Source organism: Scardinius erythrophthalmus, assembly GCF_964197995.2.
Source record: "Scardinius erythrophthalmus genome assembly, chromosome: 21".
In the NCBI taxonomy this organism is placed as follows: Eukaryota; Metazoa; Chordata; class Actinopteri; order Cypriniformes; family Leuciscidae; genus Scardinius; species Scardinius erythrophthalmus.
The window spans coordinates 35,593,566-35,617,390 of record NC_138241.1 but is presented as its reverse complement, the minus strand read 5'-3'; the positions used below and the strand labels follow the sequence as shown (position 1 = coordinate 35,617,390).

General features: G+C 36.1%; 2 protein-coding genes across 6 annotated transcripts in view; one reads left to right on the top strand and one right to left on the bottom strand.

Annotated features, from left to right (window-relative positions):
- blnk (B cell linker) overlaps nt 1–15,023 on the top strand; it is a 36,904-nt gene extending 21,881 nt beyond the window's left edge. For 4 of the 5 annotated variants that reach the window (XM_081350790.1, XM_081350788.1, XM_081350792.1 and 1 more), the window contains 17 exons: nt 2,317–2,417; nt 2,509–2,578; nt 2,678–2,734; nt 2,822–2,847; nt 4,781–4,803; nt 5,043–5,099; nt 5,332–5,362; nt 6,499–6,544; nt 6,635–6,698; nt 6,790–6,817; nt 6,904–6,934; nt 8,587–8,671; nt 8,752–8,783; nt 8,900–8,940; nt 9,631–9,714; nt 12,007–12,162; nt 14,426–15,023. In XM_081350790.1, coding sequence (XP_081206916.1) covers nt 2,317–2,417; nt 2,509–2,578; nt 2,678–2,734; nt 2,822–2,847; nt 4,781–4,803; nt 5,043–5,099; nt 5,332–5,362; nt 6,499–6,544; nt 6,635–6,698; nt 6,790–6,817; nt 6,904–6,934; nt 8,587–8,671; nt 8,752–8,783; nt 8,900–8,940; nt 9,631–9,714; nt 12,007–12,162; nt 14,426–14,542 — 1,049 coding nt within the window. In that variant the 3' untranslated portion in view covers nt 14,543–15,023. The remainder of the gene's footprint in view (nt 1–2,316; nt 2,418–2,508; nt 2,579–2,677; nt 2,735–2,821; nt 2,848–4,780; nt 4,804–5,042; nt 5,100–5,331; nt 5,363–6,498; nt 6,545–6,634; nt 6,699–6,789; nt 6,818–6,903; nt 6,935–8,586; nt 8,672–8,751; nt 8,784–8,899; nt 8,941–9,630; nt 9,715–12,006; nt 12,163–14,425) is intronic. The other variant, XM_081350789.1, reaches the window with a different exon arrangement.
- A 2,279-nt stretch (nt 15,024–17,302) lies between these two features.
- The window catches only part of znf518a (zinc finger protein 518A), a 7,896-nt gene continuing 1,373 nt past the window's right edge, over nt 17,303–23,825 (bottom strand). Inside the window, exons 2-3 of the mRNA XM_081350227.1 lie at nt 21,248–23,215; nt 17,303–19,234 (exon numbers count right to left, since the gene is read on the bottom strand). Of these exons, the coding sequence (XP_081206353.1) occupies nt 18,504–19,234; nt 21,248–23,198 (2,682 nt within the window). The 5' untranslated portion in view covers nt 23,199–23,215 and the 3' untranslated portion in view covers nt 17,303–18,503. The remainder of the gene's footprint in view (nt 19,235–21,247; nt 23,216–23,825) is intronic.

Below are 23,825 nucleotides of genomic sequence, written 5' to 3'. Positions count from 1 at the left end.
AGTTCATGTGTCGAGCCCCTGGTGATACTTCCAGCACAGTTTCATGTTGTGTCGAGCCTTCTTAGTGTTTTAAAAATAGCGATTTTTGATGCTATCACAGTCGTGCCCCATTCATTCCCATTCACAAGGCTATTTGACCGAAAACGAAAATACGGTCAAACTTAAAAGTGGCGTTTCCATCCTAATTATGCTTTTAAATGAAAGTTTGCCCTCGGTAGATTAACAAAAAGACCCTAGGTTGCATTTTGGCGAGAGTTACCCTTTAAAATAACGATTGTATCATTACATCTTTCCACCATTAGGTGGCGGCAAGTGACTGTTAAAAATGTGCTAGTCATTGAATCATTCATTCAAGAGATTCGTTCCAAAATGTTGATTTATCCAATGATAAAACAAGGGAAGTCTTTATGAGTCATTGAATCATTCACTCAACCCATTTTTAAAAATAATTCAATCACATTAATTAAACTGCAGTAATTAACATTGTGTCAGAATCTCTAGTAAATTAAAGGAGTAGTTCACTTTCAAATAAACATTTCCTGATAATTTACTCTCCCCCACGTCATCCGAGATGTCCATGTCTTTCTGTATTCAGTCGAAAAGAAATTAAGGTTTTTGAGGAAAACATTCCAGGATTCGTGACCTTTCCAACGTCCAATCCCAGAGATAGTACAAGACGGGCATTTGTGGTTTAAAAGTATATAAATGTTTATTATTGTTATAAAATGGCCGCTGGTTTGTCTAGATGAGACTCTTATTCCTCGGCTGGATCGTGTTGAGACTTTGAAGCTGCACTGAAACTCACATCTGGACCCCATTGAAGACACTATATGGAGAAACATCCTGGAATGTTTTCCTCAAAAACCTTGATTTCTTTTCGACTGAAGAAAGAAAAGACATGGACATCTCAGATGACGTGGGGGAGAGTAAATTATCAGGACATTTCTATTTGAAAGTGAACTTCTCCTTTAAGACTACATGTAATTTTGTTTAATTGTCTATTCAGAATCACGATCTCTATTTGAAACCAAAACAAATGGTGATTCTCAGTTTATCCAGAATCGTGCAGCTCTGCCAAGAACTCTTATTTCTGTAATCCAGTCCTGCCCTACATTTTTCACTCTGAATCTAATTTTACAAGAAAAATGGGTTGCAAACAGCATTTCATGTCGACTTTAAAAGGCTAGTTCACAGAATACATTTAAACTCTCCCATCATTTCCCCACCAAACGCCAAACGACTGTCTTACGCGAAACACAAAATATGTTTTGCTGAATGAAATGTGATTTTTGTTTTATTTTTTATTTTTTTGAAAGCTCCTGGGCCCGTATTCATAAAAAATCTTAATGCAAAGAGTAGCTCCTAGTGACAAAATTCTAAGAAAATTCTTAGAAATGTGGGCGTTTACTCTTAAAATTAAATAAAAATACTAGTAAAGAAAAAAGTAATTCAGAAAGCATCTTAACCCTTAAAAGAGGTCTTAAGGTCAAAATTGTTAGGAGTAAGGACGAGGACTTTTAAGAAGCTAAAGAGTTTCTTTAGCAGAGGAGAAAATGGCAGAAAGATGAAGAGAGAGAAGAAATGTTTTGCAGACAATGGATAACAGTTAATAACACGCTATAGATTAGATCGTGCAGGGATCATGTTTGTGACAGATCTTATTAGAGACGCGCTAACACCTCCGACACAGCGCAGAAATGACATAGCGCCAGAAATTAAAGTAATCACTACATTAAGATTTTAAGATCTAATGTGTGTGTGTGTGTGTGTGTGAGAGAGAGAGAGAGAGAGAGAGAGAGAGAGAGCAGTAAAATAGGAAAAATTATACAAGTAATTTCAAAGTGAAGGCTTAGAGTAGACCCTATTCTTAAAATCGCTCTTTTTTTACTTCATGGACAACCAACCAATCACAGTCTTCAAAAGATTGTGTCATACATAGTTACGGGGTCAGCCCCGCCTCCTCACTAAGATGAAAGCTTTTGTCTTTTCCTTACTCAGTGTTACTCTCAGATCGGTCACGAATCGCTCTTAAGCTAAGACTCCTACGTAGAAGTTTTTAAGCTAAATTAATTAGATTCTTTAATTAGATAAATTAGAAATTAGATTCTTTATGAAACCGGCCCCTGGTCTTTAGTCACTGTATGAAACTTTGAAGAAAGCACTTATTGCATGCTTTTTTAATTCTGTTAAATGCAAAAGAAGAACCTTTAAAGAAAGCAATGCTTTCAAATGCAAAAAAAGTGTGCAATAAGTTTGAGCAACTGATGACATATTGCTAAAACCAGACTTCCGGTGTGTGTTTCTTCTGTTCACCAGACAGCTGTCGTGGTCGACCGGAAAAACCAAACACTCCTTTCCATCTGCAACAGAGGCACAAACCCCCTCGACTGGCCCGCAGTCGGCCAGAGGAAGATGATGTAATAATAATAACGGCTCGCACCGTTAACTTTACACACACTTTAATTTACTGCACAATAAACTACTGATACTGCAACTCTCTCTGTTCAGGGAGATTACATTGAGCCAGAGGACGAAATGGATGATAATTACATCGACCCCACTGGGAAAACACTAACAAGTAAGATGATAAAGGAACGCTTATGCAAGGCGTTTTTAATGTTGTAGCACACTGAATTATTATTATCAATAAATAAGCTGTAATGATGTCGATTTCCAGAGCCGCCGGTAAACAGAGGGGTCAAACCTGCTGTTCCTGCTTGTGGAAACGGTCCAGGTGAGATTATTTTCCAAGACCTGCAAAGTTTCACTAGATTTATTTGATCAAATATTGAAAGCGCATTTACTGCACTTCTTTTTTTAGATTTCTATGAGGTTCCTGACTTGAAGGTAAGCTTAAGCTTAAAGAGATCTGTTCAGGTCACTGAAGTTATATTTTCAGGTCATATTTCACGTCAAAATCAAAATAAAAGAATAAGAGCATGCATTGTGTGCAGTTTGAATTTTAAGAAAATTAAGCCTTTTGGAAACATTAATTACATGGCATTTTCCCAAAACCTCATGTAATATGTATAGTCAAATTGATTAATCATGATTAATCACATCTAACATAAAAGTTTTTGTTTATATAATATATGTGTAAATATATTATTATATTTATGTATAAAATATATATACACGTGTCTATGTGTGTGTGTGTGTATATATATATATATACTGTATACACATATACATATACACACACATACAGTATATACATATATATACAATTATATATATACACACACACATACACTCACCTAAAGGATTATTAGGAACACCTGTTCAATTTCTCATTAATGCAATTATCTAATCAACCAATCACATGGCACATGCTTCAATGCATTTAGGGGTGTGGTCCTGGTCAAGACAATCTCCTGAACTCCAAACTGAATGTCAGAATGGGAAAGAGAGGTGATTTAAGCCATTTTGAGCGTGGCATGGTTGTTGGTGCCAGACGGGCCGGTCTGAGTATTTCACAATCTGCTCAGTTACTGGGATTTTCACGCACAACCATTTCTAGGGTTTACAAAGAATGGTGTGAAAAGGGAAAAACATCCAGTATGCGGCAGTCCTGTGGGCGAAAATGCCTTGTTGATGCTAGAGGTCAGAGGAGAATGGGCCGACTGATTCAAGCTGATAGAAGAGCAACTTTGACTGAAATAACCACTCGTTACAACCGAGGTATGCAGCAAAGCATTTGTGAAGCCACAACACACACAACCTTGAGGCGGATGGGCTACAACAGCAGAAGACCCCACCGGGTACCACTCATCTCCACTACAAATAGGAAAAAGAGGCTACAATTTGCACGAGCTCACCAAAATTGGACAGTTGAAGACTGGAAAAATGTTGCCTGGTCTGATGAGTCTCGATTTCTGTTCAGACATTCAGATGGTAGTGTCAGAATTTGGCGTAAACAGAATGAGAACATGGATCCATCATGCCTTGTTACCACTGTGCAGGCTGGTGGTGGTGGTGTAATGGTGTGGGGGATGTTTTCTGGGCACACTTTAGGCCCCTTAGTGCCAATTGGGCATCGTTTAAATACCACGGCCTACCTGAGCATTGTTTCTGACCATGTCCATCCCTTTATGACCACCATGTACCCATCCTCTGATGGCTACTTCCAGCAGGATAATGCACCATGTCACAAAGCTCGAATCATTTCAAATTGGTTTCTTGAACATGACAATGAGTTCACTGTACTAAAATGGCCCCCACAGTCACCAGATCTCAACCCAATAGAGCATCTTTGGGATGTGGTGGAACGGGAGCTTCGTGCCCTGGATGTGCATCCCACAAATCTCCATCAACTGCAAGATGCTATCCTATCAATATGGGCCAACATTTCTAAAGAATGCTTTCAGCAGCTTGTTGAATCAATGCCACGTAGAATTAAGGCAGTTCTGAAGGCGAAAGGGGGTCAAACACAGTATTAGTATGGTGTTCCTAATAATCCTTTAGGTGAGTGTATATTATATAAACAAAAACTTGAATGTTAGATGCGATTATTGCCGTTTTTATCAGTGGTGATTATAGCAATGCAATGTTGAAAATAGTTCAATCTGAATAATTTTTATTAATATTATCATGGTTAAAATCAGCATAAATTACAGGTAATACAACTAATCCCATCATGCATAATTATTTTTTTATGATTTTGGCATGAAATATGACATGGACATGTTCTTGACAAACATACGTGATTCATCCTTTAAGCTTCTAAAATTAATTCGCCTTATAAATGCTCTGAAAAAAAAAAAACTTTCTCTGTTTATAGGAGAATTCACATTCTAAGAAAAGGTAAAACTTCCCAATTAAGTATATTATTTATTTTACACACATTAAACTAGCTACTGTATGTTACAAAAAGGTGTTAAACTCAATGTCAGATAGCAGTAATTACAGGAGTAATTACATTCAGTTATTCCCAGTGCAAGAAGATGTTGCTACTCACACGTCAACACTACATTTAGTCTAACTTTGAGCATATTCTCTCTTTTATATTGATGTTCTGTGTCAATAAATGTTCTGATCATCAGGAGTAACGAGACTCTTCAGCCGAACACACAGATAGCGCCTCCTAAAGCCAGTCCACGGTATTACAGTCATTCTTACTTATATGATCATCACAAACACCCTTACGAACATTTACCATTTTGATAGTTTCTACTTTTTTTTCATTACTTTGGTTCTCTAACAATGCGAAGCATTTTAAATATCACAGCCGTCTCTCAAAACACTACAAAATGACAAATGTACCAAACGAAAAAGTTGTATGCACAAATTAAAAACAAATGTAGATTTTCCATGTTTTATCTGTTCGTACAGAATTCACGCCAGAAGGCCATCAACGCCTGCTGTGAGTATCGATCATCAATTCAATCATCAATAATATAAGCAAGAACTGCAACTACCAATAGTATAATAACACTAAAAATAAGAATGTTATTTTGCATCAAATAGATAACATTAGTTAACATGAACTAACAATGAACAATACTTAATCTTATGGTTGTAAATTTCAGTATTTACTAATATATATATATGTATATACTGTATGTATATATATATATATTGTATATATGAAGAATTCAGATGCAAAAGCCTCTAAGTGACATCTGAAATTTTCTTCTAAAATTATAATTTTTATCAAGCTTGTATATTTAAGTTTAATAATTTCACATAAATGGCAATCCAAATTACCTATTAATTGTCATTTAAGTGAAATTACTTAACTTAAATATACAAGCTTTATAAAAATGATAATTCTAGAAGAAAATTTCAGATGGCACTTAGAGGCTTTTGCATCTGAACTCTTCATATATATATATATATATATATGGGATGCGCGATATATATTGGCCACCATATTGGTATCGGCCGATATATCTTCATTTTTAATGTTATCGTTATCGGAAAATTTGGCCAATATATTAAAACTGATACATAAATTATTAATTCCTCCAGCTGAGACTCTTCAGATGCGCACTATTCAACATGATGGTTTTTAATTGCTTGAAATATAATGGAAAAAGCACTTAGAAAAAGGAAAATACAGTGAAGTGCAAAATGTGCAGCGCAAGTCTGTCATATCGTCTACATAAAATTATAATGAGAAAATTATAATTGTGTGCTTGGGACTTTTAATGGTGAGACTTTTGTTTTTGTAATCAGGCTCTCAAAAATGATATTATTTAGAATTATCGGCCAATATATCGGTTATCGGTTTTCACATATAAATGTTATCGGTATCGGCCAAAATGTTCTAACCACACACACACACACACACACACACACACACACACACACACACACTAACATATCGTGCATTGACTAATGTTGACAAATGAGACGTTTGTTACCAGCCTGTCCAACATGTACATTTGATTTGAATGTAAATAAGCGATCAGCCCTATATGCACATATAACAATCCAATATGTGTGTTTTGAATTGAGAATATGCTGACAGTCTTCTTCCACTATGTGTCTGAGCAGGAATCCCAATCAGAGGACGATTATGAGGTGTGTGACGCAGATGACAGTGAGTATCAGTTACACACACTAAACCTGAGAAAATGAATGCAGAAAAACAATCTCTCTTGAAAACCATCTATCTTCTGACACTCATTAGTGGTTAAAGAAAGACCAGAGGAGACGCGGAGACCATCGATACCGACACCTCGACCTCGAGACCTGTAAGACCTGGAAACCCTCAACTATAATACAATTATAATACTCTGCCATTATATCAGATCCACTAACTGTTCATCACTTCTGTTCTTTTAGGAAGAAACCAAATCCTGCTTCGATGCCGGTACACACATCTAATTTCTTTAAAAACAGTCATGCATTATTATTTAAATCAAAACATTTTGTGAACATACTCATCCATCGTTGCAGAAACCAAGCATTCCTCCCAGAGAGAGTGAAGGTAACTATCAAAATCCCTCATGATGAGACTGTCATAGAATAGCAAAAGCAATGTTTTAATGCTTGAATATGGTGAATCCTGCGGTATTATAAGATGCATAAGTCAAACTGATGCGTTATGCCACAAAGTAAGCTGTGCTTTCTAGGGGTTTAATGATTCCCTCATATCACGATACTGAACTCGCGATACGATATTATTGCGATACTCCAAGACACATGATAAAAGGTTAACTAAAACTGAACTGTTGATTATACTGCTAAATTTGGTTTTACATTGTGTGTGTGTAAATGAATAGGCTTGGACTTGGTGCTGAAACGCAAAGCACAGGACAATAGAGACACCAGAATAACAATATTCATGATTCTGAAGCTGAAAATATAGGCTAGTATTATTATTTTAGCTGAATATGCTTGAACTCTTTCACTGACTAGATATACAGTGCTATGCATAAGTTTAGACACCCATACTAATGTTGACTAAAAAGAGGAATAAAAAATCATCTTTTGGAAACTGAACTTAATGCCTTAATTTAAAAAATTAGGAAAAATCCAACCTTTAAGGACACCAATTTTCTTTGTGAATGAATAATGTATCGTAAATAAATAAATGTTCTTCCTTAAAATACAGGGTGCATAAGTTTGGACACCCCTATGTTAAATTCCCATAGAGGCAGGCAGATTTTTATTTTTAAAGGCCAGTTACTTCATGGATCCAGGATACTATGCATCCTGATAAAGTTCCCTTGGCCTTTGGAATTAAAATAGCCCTTCACCACACCTAGAGATTGGCATGGTTTTATTTCAGTTAGCCTAATAGCTAGTTTGATTTGCATTGAGAGATGATCTTATGGAAATTACTCCATGCCAATCTCTAGGTATGGTGAAGGCTATGTGATGATGTGGGGCTATTTTAATTCCAGAGGCCAAGGGAACTTTATCAGGATGCATAGTATCCTAAATTTAAAAAAAAAAAAAATACTTAAAAATAAAAATCTGCCTGCCTCTATGGGAATTTAACATAGGGGTGTCCAAACTTATGCACCCTGTATTTTAAGGAAGAACATTTATTTATTTACGATACATTATTCATTCACAAAGAAAATTGGTGTCCTTAAAGGTTGGATTTTTCCTAATTTTTTAAATTAAGGCATTAAGTTCAATTTCCAAAAGATGATTTTTTATTCCTCTTTTTAGTCAACTTTAGCATGGGTGTCTAAACTTATGCATAGCACTGTATTTAAAATAATGTCACTTTTTACTGGTAACATCAGACATTTGGCATTATCAGGACACACAGATATTCCTCCATTGCATTATTATACATTATATTCAACATTATATATATATAGGAGCTTAATGTAGTACTGACAATAAAACTTTTATTTTGGGTGAACTATCCACAATACATATTGTTGCATTTTTATATTGCGATATATTGTGACAGAAAATATTGTTACACCCCAACTGTTTTACAATGCACAAATTTGTCACATCATTGCATGCATACATAAAAATAGCCTTCTGCACAGAGGTAGTAGTGTGCTATACTAAATATAGCCAATGCTTTGTAGATGTAACCAACATGAAAGTGTCCAGGACATTTATATAAAGAGCAATCTTAACTAAGACCTTTTGTTGGTCACATGATCTCAGTTACAGCACCATCATCTAAAACAACACCAGTGACTATCCCAGCGGACTCCACGTCCAGTCCGTCAACAGGGTTTCATCGAGCCAGGTAAGAAATCACTGACGACGGTTTCATTTTATAACGTAATCATAAAGAACCACAAGAACTAAACTCCCTCTCTCCGACAGAATGCCTTTGCCTCGACAGGTTCCCTCCCAAAGTAAGATTCACGCCTTCTCAAAATTCAGCAGATCTCTCTGTTTATAAGGCAAACATAGACATCAGATCTGCCTAGCCTTTCCTTTTCTGTCTGTTTATTAATATTATTTTGTCCAGGCAGGGGGACGTTGCCCTCAGACAGCAGATCAGCCGAGGAGGTGATTACAATTAGTTTCTTGACTTCTTTACACATAGCTTTTTTCGGTGACACTTTACAATAAGGTTCATTAGTTAACTACCTTAATTAGCATGAGCAAAGAATGAACAATACTTCGACAGCATTTATTAATCTTAGTTAATATTAATTTCAACATTTACTAATACGTCATTAAAAAGGTTGTAGTTAATGCACTGTGAACTAACAATGAACAGCTGTATTTTTATGAACTAACATTAACAAAGATTAACTACTACAGTAACAAATGTTTTGCTCATTGTTAGTGCATGTTAGTTAATGCATTAAAGTTAACTAATATTAACTGTTGCCTTTGGCTTGCTCAGTTGGGGATATTTAATTAATTTAATCAATCAATAATACTATTGATCAGCCTTACCAAACGTGGACATTTTTTCCACTAGAAACAAACCTTGTGTTATTTTGATTTAATACTATGAAGCTGCTTTGATACAATCTGTATTGTGAAAAGCGCTATACAAAAATACTTGACTTGACTAATGAACCTTATTGTAAAGTTTTACCCTTTTTTTATTGAGAAGGTTTGGCTCTGACAGAGAATGAAAAGTGACCCTGATGTTAGTGTGTCTCAGTTTGCAGCATAAGTACTATAATCAAGAGCATCCCAGCATGCATTTCTCTGTCAGTCTGACTATCCCGTTCTCTCGCACAGGAAGCTGGTGTGTATAAAAAGGTTTGGTTTGCCAGCAGCTGTGACCGCAAGACAGCAGAGGACGCTCTCATTCGCTCAGCCAAGGCATGTCCGGCTTGCACAAAACAACACACAGACATTGCATTAGAAATTCCAGCAAAGTCCTGTAAACCCTGAACTATAACACATCAACTCTGCCATTATATCAGATCCACTAACAGTTCATCACTGCTGTTCTTTTAGGAAGAATCCAAATCCAGCTTTGATGTGAACACACATCTAATTTCTTTAAAAACAGTCATGCATTATTATTTAAATCAAAACCTTTTGTGAAAATACTCATTATTGCAGACGCCAAGCAAATGCAAGTGGCCATAAAACACTGATATATGCATCATGCATGTTGATCGTATTGATAATGCGTGATGACTGCTTTCCAGAGTAATTAACATTGTAAATCTAGCTAAGTTTTTAACATTTTCATTCTATGTACATTTATAACACTCAATTTTATGTTGGGATGCACCACCATATCGGTATTGGCAGATATACAGTGCTATGCATAAGTTTAGACACCCATGCTAAAGTTGACTAAAAAGAGGAATAAAAAAATCATCTTTTGGAAATTGAACTTAATGCCTTCATTTAAAAAATTAGGAAAAATCCAACCTTTAAGGACACCAATTTTCTTTGTGAATGAATAATGTATCATAAATAAATAAATGTTCTTCCTTAAAATACAGGGTGCATAAGTCTGGACACCCCTATGTTAAATTCCCATAGAGGCAGGCAGATTTTTTGTTTTAAAGGCCAGTTACTTCATGGAGCCAGGATACTATGCATCCTGATAAAGTTCCCTTGGCCTTTGGAATTAAAATAGCCCTTCACCACACCTAGAGATTGGCATGGTTTTATTTCAGTTAGCCTAATAGCTAGTTTGATTTGCATTGAGAGATGATCTTATGGAAAGTACTCCATGCCAATCTCTAGGTGTGGTGAAGGCTATGTGATGATGTGGGGCTATTTTAATTCCAGAGGCCAAGGGAACTTTATCAGGATGCATAGTATCCTAAATTTAAAAAAAAAAAAATACTTAAAAATAAAAATCTGCCTGCCTCTATGGGAATTTAACATAGGGGTGTCCAAACTTATGCACCCTGTATTTTAAGGAAGAACATTTATTTATTTACGATACATTATTCATTCACAAAGAAAACTGGTGTCCTTAAAGGTTGGATTTTTCCTATTTTTTTAAATTAAGGCATTAAGTTCAGTTTCCAAAAGATGATTTTTTATTCCTCTTTTTAGTCAACTTTAGTATGGGTGTCTAAACTTATGCATAGCACTGTATGTTCCTTTTTAATGTTATCGTTATCGGCTCGATAAGAAAATGTGGCCAATATATTAAAGCCGATAAATAATGTATTATTTCCTTCAACTGAGACTCTTCAGATGCAAACTGGTCGACATGATGGTTTTGAATCGCTTGAAATATGATTGGAATAACTTTGAAAAGGAAAATACGGTTAAGTGCAACATGTGCTGTCATATAAGCTGCATAAAATTATAATGAGAACATCATAATTAGGACATGGCTTTTAATGGTGAGACTTTTGTTTTTGTATTCAGGCTCTCAAAAATGATATAAAAATGTGTATTTAGATTTATCGGCCAATATATCGGTTATCGGCTTTCAAATATAAAGAATTATATCTGTTATCGGTATCAGACAACATTTTCATATCGGTGCATCCTTAGTTTGATGTTATATGACCAAGGCATTAAACTAGTCAACACTGCTGTGTGAGTTTAAACGGCTTAAATAAATAAAGTTAAATAAAACGGCTGGCAAAATTGGCATCTTTCTCTCTTCGGATCCATGTAATCAATCTCATGATATTATTTCCTCTTTTGGAAAAATCACAAGAACTCTGAAATGGATGTTTTCTTTTGCGACTGGAGCAATGGAATGGAAATGTTTTTGATAAATTAATAAATAATATAATAAATAAAAATATAAAATAAATAAATGAACTCAAGATGCACCAATATATTCAAAACCAGAAAATGTAACCAGGACTGTTGGCAGACATTAGAAATGTGGAACAAACAGTCAAATGTTTATCAGACAATGCAGATAAACTTAAAACATCACAAATGATCACCGGCTGCTATTATTCCTGTAGCTAAAACAGTAGAGAATGGCGCTTGAAACGCCAAGGTCACTGGGTTCGATTCCCAGGGCAAGCATGAGCTGCTGATAAAGTGTGTACCTTGAATGCAATGCAAGTCGCTTTGGATAAAAGCATCTGCCAAATGCATGAATGTAAATCTCAGTCTATCCCTGTTTGAGATGTAGCTAATCCGTATGTGGCTTTTTGTCTGATTGTATTTCAGGACGGGTCGTTTCTGCTCAGGAAGAGCTCTGGCGTGGACGCACAGCAGCCGTACACACTCGTGGTGTTTTACAACGGCCGAGTTTACAACATCCCCGTCCGCTACATCGCTTCCAACAAACAATATGCTCTGGGGAAAGAGAAACAAGGAGAGGAGGTAAAGAAGGACATGGTGATACACTGACCCTAAAAAGAATTTATACACTTAAAAGTCATTAAACAGAAGTTTTGATAGTCTTTTCTTCCCTATTGTGACTTATATCCAAGAGAATCGGCCTCTGGAACAAGAACACATGTAGGCTTGATTTTGTCCACTGGGAATTGATTGGAGAGAGGGATTGTTGCAGGTCGATTGTGAAATGCTACAACAGAAACTAACTCGAACATGCAGCTTTCGCAACCAGTTTGCGGCGTCGCAATTTAGAAGCTGCATCCTTTGAAGGGCACATTCATTGAAACAACTGGACTTCATGCAGAGAAAGGATTTTACAGTTATTATTGTGTGTCAATTTGCTGAATTTAGGGGTAAAATCATACAATATTGACAACTCATCAATTAAATATTTACCATCGTATATTCTGCATAATTTGGACGCTTTTAAATAAACACTGACAAAAAACTATACAAGTTTTAGGGCTGGACGATATGTTGATATCTATAACATTGATATAAGTGATCACCCGGATTTAGATCTACATATATTGTATGTATATAGAGCATTCACATGCAAATGTGCTTTATGTATTTCCTCTGCGTCGAAATCAAGCTCATATAAATGTCAGGAAACACGATTGCTGCTGCATGTCAATATCCACGGATCACTGGATCTTTGGTAAGTTTTAAGGAACACTATATCGAGGCCAACCTACGGTGGCTGAGAGAGCTCAACGCGCTGCAAATGAAGAAAGCACATGCAAATAGAAAAAAACATGTGCAAATAGAACAAAAACACGTGCAAATAGAAAAAAACATGCAAATAGAAAAAAACATGCAAATAGAAAAAAACATGCAAATAGAAAAAAACATGCAAATAGAAAAAAAACATGCAAATAGAAAAAAACATGCAAATAGAAAAAAACATGCAAATAGAAAAAAAACATGCAAATAGAAAAAAAACGTGCAAATAGAAAAAAAACATGCAAATAAAAAAAACATGCAAATAGAAAAAACGTGCAAATAGAAAAAACATGCAAATAGAAAAAACGTGCAAATAGAAAAAAACGTGCAAATAGAAAAAAATGCAAATAGAAAAAAAACACGTGCAAATAGAAAAAAACATGCAAATAGAAAAAAACACGTGCAAATAGAAAAAAACACATGCAAATAGAAAAAACACATGCAAATAGAAAAAAACACGTGCAAATAGAAAAAAACGTGCAAATAGAAAAAAACGTGCAAATAGAAAAAAAACATGCAAATAGAAAAAAAACATGCAAATAGAAAACAAAATTAACTATTTTTGTTGTTGCTGTTGTTGCAAAACAAACAGATTACATTTTAATGACAATATACAAAATGTATTAACAATATGTTCAAATGTCATCAGAATACAAATGAGAAAAGAACAATGAGCTGAAAACTAAAATAAATAAATAAAAAAGATAGAGAAAAAGAACATGAGTGGAACTACCAACAGGAGAGACGTGAATGCGATGGCGTATTGTTGTGTTTAATGATGTTGTGTCAATTCTAAAACTGTACATACATTTCTTTCATACTTTTAGACTATATACAGTGAAATTCATTTATAAATAATTTTTTTTTTTATATATAATTCAGAAAGTAAAAAAAGAAGCAGGAATGAAATATATACATATCCTATATTTGATATTAACATCCAATAGTGTAAATCGCGGCAGCAGCTTCAGGTTGGTAGTCCAATGCATTGTTGTTTATCTTAACTTCCGGGGTTCTTTCCACCGGAGCCTCGCTTTCGATTTCAAAATGTGTGAAATCAGCATATAGGGAGTGGCCAGGCTCTCCGTAGACGGGCTCTGCAGATACCCATACTTGATTGATTGATTGATTGATTGATTGATTGATTGATTGATTGATTGATTGATTGATTGATTGATTGATTGGATGGTTGTGGTTTGCTATTGGTGGATTTCTGTGAATGACAGATTGCCCCGCCCACACGCCGGTAAACACGTCATCAGAGAAGAAGTAGCTGCATGAGGGAAGGGAAGTTGAGGGCTTTTTTTTTTTTTTAAATGTGCACGGATAAATCATTTATAATAAATGCTGCAATATTCCATTAAAAAAAAAAAAGAAAAGAAAAAAATCCCTTTTGATTTGATGCTCACATTTAAATGGCATTCAGAAAAGTGTGACTTAAGTGTCCAAATACACTGCATGTGGTGAAAAGAGGTAAAGTTGTCAGCTCAGTCACTAACTAACCTCTCTCTTTACTCTGAAGCGTTTCAGCAGCGTGTCTGACATTATTGAGAACCACCAGAAGAATCCTCTCGTGCTGGTCGACTCACAGAGCAACACCAAAGACTCCACCAAACTCAGGCATGCAGTGAGGCCGTGAAACAACCACAACAACAGCGCGATCTGAAGACTGCAGGCTGACAAATATAACTGTACTGACATACAACTGTGTGATGGTTTCACATCTTACCTTAATAGATGATGATGGAAACAGATCCACGCTTGCGAAGCTGGGACTTGCTGCTACTTTTATAACTTATTTTAGTGAGTGACAGGGCCGAATCGCCGATCGCGCATTTCCAAAACAGCCGCAACAACAGAATTAAAACAACGCGGCATTTTTAATTTGACGCGACGGAAAGCGAGACGCCGAAAATACCATTCAAGATAGAGGTCCGTGTTTACATATAGAAACGATCTAAAAATACAGCAGCAGAGAAGAGAGCAAAGTTAAACCTATATGAAGATATGCAAATAAGGTACAGTTTATGTGTATTTGTTGTTGAATCATTGTATAAACATTTTGTTTTATATAAAGTGTGTGCAGTAAAAAAATAAATATGAATCTTTTTACTTAAAGTTATTGTGTTGTGCACTATGTTAATTAAAATTATTCATATAAATTACATTTATTTTACATAAGGTGGACTAGTCACGGAGTTGATCAGGAGCATGCATGCTATTTTGCATGAGTAATCAGATCTACTGATAACAGTATCCTATATAATAACAATATTTGTATAGTAAAAAAAAAATAGGCATAAATAAAAATGACTTCTTTTTAACCACATAGGAAACAGTCGGTTCTGTAACTACATTCGATCCACATTAAATGACTGTAATTAGGTTTACATTACTTTTTAGGTTGCAATAACTGGAAACCTTGTGGGCCACTGAAAATGTAATACTAGATTTGACCATCAGTTGACCTGCTATATATATATATATTTAAGTTGAAAGCCTAGTTACATAATACTTGTTCTCAGTGTTTGGGGTAAGGCATTACAAGTAGCACGAGTTACATAATCAGATTTTTTTCCCAGGTAACTGTAAAGTAAAATGTACAACAAAATACCTGAGTTACTTTTTCAAATAAGTAATGCAAGTTACTCCCATGCATTGACTGACAGCTCTCCTGTCCTCATGTTGAGAGGAACTGTAAGTGCAGAGGCGTAGTGTGTAAGAACATGATGGTTATTGTAGTTCAAGACTAAATGTGAGCAAGCATTTACTCATCTCACTTGATCAAAAACAGATTCAGTATTCTTCAAAATGAATAAAAACTGAAATGAAAACTCAGAATATTTAGCAAACCTGCATTAATTAAATGTTATATACCTTATGCAGAGGTGGACAGTCACAAAGTGCATTTACTTGAGTACTGTACTTAAGTACACTTTTTGAGTATCTGTACTTTACTTGAGTATTATTTTTTCAGGAAACTTTTTACTTTAACTTCACCACATTTGAAAGACAAATATCATACGTTTTACTCCACTACATTTCTACAGTCCTTGAGTAGAAAGTAGTAACGTCAGTCAGTGGATGATTTTGGTTGCAAGGGATGCATTTTGGTTGGAAATGAAAGTCGAGTTGACGTCAGAATCAAACATCATCAACCTGATTTTCATTTTCAACATTGGGTTTGGTCTTCTAAATGTGAATTTTGTCATTGTTTTGGAGCACACTAGCTTATAGATAACAGTAATGCTAACATATTCATACTAAAAGCCAAAAAACTTTAAATAGGGGTAATATTTGAGGGAACGGCCATTTGGGTGTCCGAAACCATTGTGGACGTTATTGAGTGACTTATCTCACATTCAATCCCACTGGAACTGTGTTCTAGAAATACATCTGATATTGATATGAGGGCAGGCATAAGGTACTGTAAGTATTATATACAACAATAATGAAACACTGCATTGACTTCTACTTTAGATACTTAAGTACTTTTAAAAACGAGTACTTCTGTACTTTTACTTAAGTAAAAATATGTATTTACAACTTTTACTTGTAACGGAGTAATATTTGACCAGTAGTATCTGTACTTTCACTCAAGTAAGGAAGTTGTGTACTTTGTCCAGCTCTGACCTTATGCATTTAATATCACTTTATTAGCCAGTGTCTTTGCTGCTGACCTTCAATGATCCGACTGACCCTGCTCCCTCTACTGTACAGGAGAGAGTTTGCAAGTCCTTCAACCTGAGGCTTATTCGTCTCACTTCTGGTGGGAAAGGGCCTTTAGATTTACCAAAAATAGAACTTTTTTGTTTTTAAAAACAAGCAAGCAAGCCTAGCCCAGGTTATAAAAAGTAATGCAAAAGTAACTTAACTTATTACTTTACATAAAACTATCACACAATTAGTTATAATAAGTTAATTTTAATAAATTAATTAGGAACCTTAAAACTGTGAGACTATTTTAGGTGAAACTTTTAATTTCCATTTTTAGTCTTTTGTTTCAAAAAAGATGCATTGCCAAAATACAACATTTTGTTGTAAATTTAAAGCAGTTTGTTTGTTAACCAAAGCCTGTTATTTTTTTTTTTTTTTAAATAACCTTATTTATTAGTTATAATTAGTTATTTTTGTGAGAGTAACACAAGTAACACGTTACTTTTAAAAGTAACGTTCTCCTTCTCTCAAGAAAAAAATCGAGTCCATCTAGTCTTAAATTAGGATCATATTGGTGAGTTTTGGTGAAACTAAAATTTCATTATCACCATATTTCTTTAAGTGTAAAAACTGTTTAAAAAAACTGACATACATTTAGATAAGAGATGTGTAATCAGACCGATAGTGTTTTTCTTAAACAGCTGGTTACCTCAGCTCAAATCAAAACTAAAACAAATACATGTTCAAAATAATTATATTTATTTATTTACTGGTAGAGTCTCGGGTTGTGTGGAGGCACTTCTACAACACAGCAACACAAGGTGTCATTCACAGCTGTTAGTGCGCATACCAGTGTTTACACTTCTATACAAACATAAGAGACACATTTTCTTTGGTTTTCAAGTTAAGTGGATCAGAGGCCTGGAATAAAGACCGTCATAAAGATGATATTCAGAAGGAAATTCACACCACTGTTATAAGAGCTTCAAACTTTGCAGTGCAATCAAAAGTCAGTGAGGGTCTCGTTTTTAGTCGGTGAAAATAAACCCTTTACTCACGAAATTATTATCCTGATCAGATTACACTGATCTTAAAAAATCCTTTGGCTTCATAAATGATTGACTACTGAGACCACAACATCACAGTTTACATGATTCTTTAACCATCAGTAATACATTAACAATTAGATTAAACTATTAATTAAATCCTTAATCAAACCCATGTAATGTAACATAGCCACAACTGCATGCTGAAAAAATAAATATAAAGACAATTAGCATAAATACAAAACAGAACTTCAGTTTTAAACGAATGCTATATGAACAGGCAATATGACACGCTAAAGCACTTTGAAAGTCATTTACAACGGATCCACAATCTACTTTTCATTCTGTAAACATTCCAGTCATGAAACCCTAATTAAAGTTGATTAGTAAAGCAAAAACGGAAGTAATGAAGAGGTTAAACTACACATGCACTATGTGTTTCAAACACCAGAAATAAAATAATAAAACAATATATTCAAAAGCTACATAAAGTATTAAGACAAACAGTGTGTAGCATCAGACACAACTGTTCATTTACTCGTTCAACACACTTGCTCTATTAGTATTAATCTTACAGCAGTGGAATATTATAATATTACCTGAGGTCTCTGCAATAATCTCACAAATTATGATGCATCACAGTCTCGTGCGAGATGGATTTGGTCTGACACAGTGATTTTTAATATATTAACTAATGCTCTGTACTTTTCACATTGTGGAACTAAATAAATAACGCTTGCACGTGTCGACTTGAGTATTCGATCATAGAAATTGCCACCCAAAAAAAGGGTTTAAAAGAATATTACTATAAAGAATGAAATATCAAATATCCTCCTGTGTTTTTCTCGCCCTGAGATTTGCATAGTAACCCTGATTCACAGCACTTCTTAAAAATGGCTATCTGTTAAAGAGCTGTTCCCAGCCTCGGGTCGCTTCCATTAGGTGTCTCTGTCCGTGTCCCACCCAAGCTTCCTGGTTTCTAAAAATCCTCCCGCAGAACCAGCATCTAAACGTCGGCTGAAGCACAATGCTTTCTGATACTGTTGGTACCACGGTATACTTTCTTCCGCACACTCTTTTAAGCCTCAGTTTCAAGCTGAACCTTTCCTTAACCGTCCCGTTCGGCCGTTCCCTCCTGAAATGGGATGCGTGGCAGTTACCGATGAGGTTATTCCGGAAGTCATCGCCGTTGAAATCTGAGAGAGCTCGGAGAGTTTTCCGAGAGAGTACGACCCGCTGCACGGCGTCTTTGTGCTTGTGGACGACTTTCATGATGTTTGTCACCTCGGGAATCTCAGTGTCGGGATGGTTGAGAACTATAACAGGCTGGTTATCCCGTGGGATTTGAACGGATTGTGAGGAGCTGTAGGGAATCAGTCGAAGTGTTGTGGGAACGTCTCGAGCCACCGGTTGCCAGTGGAGGTCTGATGCCGTGACGTCTTCAGAGGCTCGAGGCGAACGCTTCTGGGATTTACTGACGGGAGAGTCCGGAGAGGACGTCTCTCCCATGCGCTTTCTGTTCAGTGATGCAAGAGGGCCGCTCGACTCCCGGGATACACATGTGGAAGAGTTTGAACCGCCAGGAAAGATGATGCTGGTGTCGACTGGCTTGGATTGCTGGTTCGGACCTGATGGATAAAGAAGATAGTTTACATGCTTTAAAATGTTTTTAGCATGCTATATGTTTCTATGCATTCTAATACTGGTGCAAATAAAATTAAAAATAATAAATGTTAATTCAGAGAAATATCAAGCATGTTTAATTACTATATTTTACTCTGAATCAACATCATACCATTTTCTATATGTTATAATCATTTGTTAACAAACAACAAAAGTGTTCATATGATTGCTAGGCAACAGTTCGTGTCCTGGTTAAAATAGCTTATTTCTCTGGATTTAAACATTCTTGGAAACACTTGGGATTATGTAGGTAAACAAATCAACAAAATACATAACATTGTTCTAGTGGTTTTTGAATATTTTAATCCAAAAATCTTAAACAAGTATTCTTTACTTTAATGAGCTCATTGTTTCTGCCTTAAATTATTACATTGTTTAAATTAATATATTTTTAGCTAACTGTGTACATTTCTGAAATGCATAACTTAGACAGTCTCCTCTGATAACAGATCACTCTATTGTAATGTGAACTCATGCATTTTCTGTAAAGCTGCTCTGAAACGATGTGTATTGTGAAAAGCGCTATACAATTACATGTGAATTCAATATTTTAATTATTGTGTTAAATGTTAAATATATGGTGAAAAACATGGAAAACATTTTTAATAGCTATATTTTACTTAATGCATTTGTTGAATGTTTTTGGAAAGATGGTTACCGAGCAATTTCAGAGTTAATAATTATTATTTCATTTTTATGATAATATTGATAAATGTCAATGTCAAAAGGATGAAAACCTTAAAATTCTATTATATGATATCTATACAGCAGGGTTCTCTGATGATTAATAATATTTATAAGAAATATTAAATGCACCATATGCAGAATCATCTAACATTCATGATCTAGGAAATCCAGTGAGAGCTGCTGATGACTATTGCAGATACAGACGTTCATAAATATGAATAACTAGGTTTGCAGTCAATTTGCTCTCACGTGTTCACGGACCAGCTTTGACTGTTCCAATATGGCGCACGACTTCAACATAGCGACTCTCTAATGTGGTATCCAAGTTTAGATATCTATACATGTGACATTAGATATATATGGAAGTGTTTAGGAAAGATGTCAATGTTTTGTTGGCCAAACAATGAACAGCACTTACAGCCTTTTCATTGACCGCATTATTGTAATAAAGACGCATGCATTTTCTGTAAAGCTGCTTTGAAACGATGTGTATTGTGAAAAGCACTATACAAATAAATGTGAATTGAATTAAACATGCGGTCTACCTTCACTAAAAGCCCACGGTTTTATGAAAGTCTTGAAGGATAGACACCATTTCTTACTCTACACACCTTTTATGATTTTTCATGGCATGACTTTTCCAGGGTGTTTTGTTGTTGTTTTTTTACTTCAAAGCCAACTAGCAAAAATACAATCAAACCAAAAACTATTCAAATATAATTTTTGATATTTTTACTAGTGGGTGCAGGACACTATAGTTCATTTATGTAAGTGAGGAGAGCAAAATAAAGTAAACTGTGACATATTAATATACCCAAAAATTCTTCATACAAAGGACAACCAGTAAAATTTATAACAATTTGGGACCATAAATGATTGGGACACTTTGAGCTGATCATGTTTTGCTGAAGTGTGTTGTCTTTAATTGCTAATGCTCTTTTTACACACAGACTGAACACAGTGAAGCATTACTTGGTGATTGGTTGAGCTAAACTGGTATTATCTAATTGTGTAGTTAAATTTAACAGCTGACAGATATTCAACATAATTCATTTGTGGACGAAACCAGTGCAAAATCAACTGAGTTCTTAACATATTTTATTACCATTTTCTAAACTATAGCGAATAAACTGTGATAATGTGAGAAATGTGTCTGAATAAATCTTGATTTGACTATATTCCATTGAACACAATTTCCATTGCATTTGAAGAATCAAAACATTTCCAAAACTGTTTTCCACACACAAGTGCACTTTATCCTGATTGCTTACCTCCAGTGCACGTCACATCTGGCCGAGGTTCATCAGGGCAGTAATGTGCAGATATCGCCTGATCCTCTCGCGCTTCATCCAGCGAACGACTGCTTGTTGATAAAGGCAGCTCATCCCCCTGATCCCGGTCTGGAGCGCTCTCCCTCTCACAGTCGTGCTGACCCACCGGGACCGGAGAATCCCTGGGGTCCGTGTTGTTTGTGCACTCGTCAGCGCGACTGTGAAATAACAGGCCCTCATCTTCACTCGGAAAATGACACAACGTCTCAGCCAAATCCTTCAGGGGAGATCTAGCGGATGGACTAATGCAATCAAACCCTGAGATGGAGCACGAATCTGTGTTTGAGTGAAGGTTTGCATCCAGTGTGAGGTTGTGTTCTTTATCAAACGCTGCACTAAGGAGTCGAGAACTACATCTCTCTTCCAAAGATCCCGTATCTGAGGTCAGATCGCTGGGACAGCCTGAATCTCCTTGGCATGCGGTGAGGTTTTCCTCGGATTCACTGAGGGCTTTGTCTTGGCAGTCTCTCTTCGCATGAATATCCACTTCGGTGCAAGAATGCGTTTTGGTCTCTCTGGTGTTGCATACGTTGAGATTAATGTGTGTATCGCAGTCAGTGGGTTCCTGATTGATGCATCCATCTTTTCGTTGGCTTTTTATCCTTTCAACCACTGAAGACAGAAAGTCCCGCTGAGCTACGCACTTCTTTCTTTGGGATGAAGACCTTCGAGACGTCACCTGAGCATGAGAACAGTTTCCTGAGACAGTCGAATTCGATTCAATTGGTTGATTGGCTGGTTTCACAGTGTGAGGTTCAACACAATGAGTCGAAACATCTCGCTTGTTTGAAGGAATGACTTTGAGAACTAAATGCTTTTTGCCGTCCACCATCTTGAACCCGACCACTTTTGTAGTGCAATCTGGGGGGACAGATATATTGTTCTTCTCCATAAGTCCGGTTAGCTTATCTTTCCCAGTGTGGCGCAGGCCTGGGTGTGGCGCGTTACATCGCTTCGCATTCGCTTGTGACGGACAGGGTGTCGTCGGCACGGGAGGAACAACATCAAGCTCGCTTTTGAGAGATATAGGCCAGTTATTACCACTACTAACCGTCCTTTCAAGAAACTGCTGCGTTTCCTCCAAGGTCTTCTCTGGATCCATTAACAAGCCATGGTTGTCCAGCAGACCGGGTGTGGATAATGGTAATAACTGGGATGCCCATTGGGGTTCTGGTTTTGGAAGCGAGAACTTAAACTCTTGGGACGGGTTATTGTGTTGTTTGCAGACTTGTGCACGCTTTCTCCACCAATTTCTCCTGCTCCACCTTTGACGACACGCGGCAGCCATGTGCTTTAGGAGAGTGTTTTCTTGCGCCGCCCTCAAGTTAATGCTTTCTTCACCATTGCTTATGATTGGTGCCGAACACGAGTGACATATAAACTGCTCGATCTCTTGGATGGAGAGTTCGCATGTTGGACAGTAGTACTGACCATTCAGAGAATGGCGAGTTTGACAGTGTTTGGTTAGTTGGGGAAGCGTTTGCTGGACGTTGTCATTACAAATCTCACAAGTGAACAAACAGTCCTCGTGATGCATTCGGTGCCGTTGAAGCGTAGTGAACACTGACGTCGAGAAACCACACACGTCGCATGGGAACATCGGTGGGCTTCCTTTGCCTTCGTGGACAATCGTAAAATGCATCATTAATTGGCCGGGTGTAAAGGAGATGCCGTCGTCGCACACAGAGCAGATGAAAGTGTTCACAAGGTGTCGTTTCTCGAACTTCTTTGTTTCTTTCTGTCCATGCGGCGTAACATTCTTCTCCTCTTTCACAGTGTTTTGTTCATTGGGAAATGAAAAGGAGGACTTCCTGAGACGCAGGCGTTTATGCCAAATGCTCCTCTCTTCATTCCCAACCTGAGCATCAGGGTTGGCGTCGACTCTGTTCATTTTGGATGTACAGAGCCCTATACAAGACAAGGAGAAGTGTAACATTTAGATTGATCAGGCTTAAAACTCAACAATCAACATAACATTTGTATCATACTTAATAATCAATGTTATTATATTTTCACCAATGGTTCTGGTTGCAAAAAAATCATCAAGGCTGCATTTAGTTTGATCAGAAATACAGTAAAAAATTGTGAAATATTAATATAATTTAAAATAGCTGTTTTCTGTGTGAATATATTGTAAACTAATTTATTCATGCGATCAAAGCTGAATTTTCAGCATCATTACTCCAGTCTTCAGTGTCACATGATCCGATCAGAAATCATTCTAATATGATGATTTGATGCTTAAGAAACATGTTTATTATCAATGTTTAAAAAAACAGCTGTGCTACTTAATATTTTTGCAATTAAATATTTCATTGTAATAATGTTTCACAATAATACTGGTTTTACTGCATTTTTGATCCCAAAAAATGCAACCTTTGTGAGCAGAAGAGACTTCTTAATGTTAAAAACATTAACATATTTTATCGACCTCTGAATGCATGTGACGTGTTGTTAAAACTGTGCTTGTTTATTACATTTACTCTTGTCATTTTAAGTAATTATTATAATGAATGAT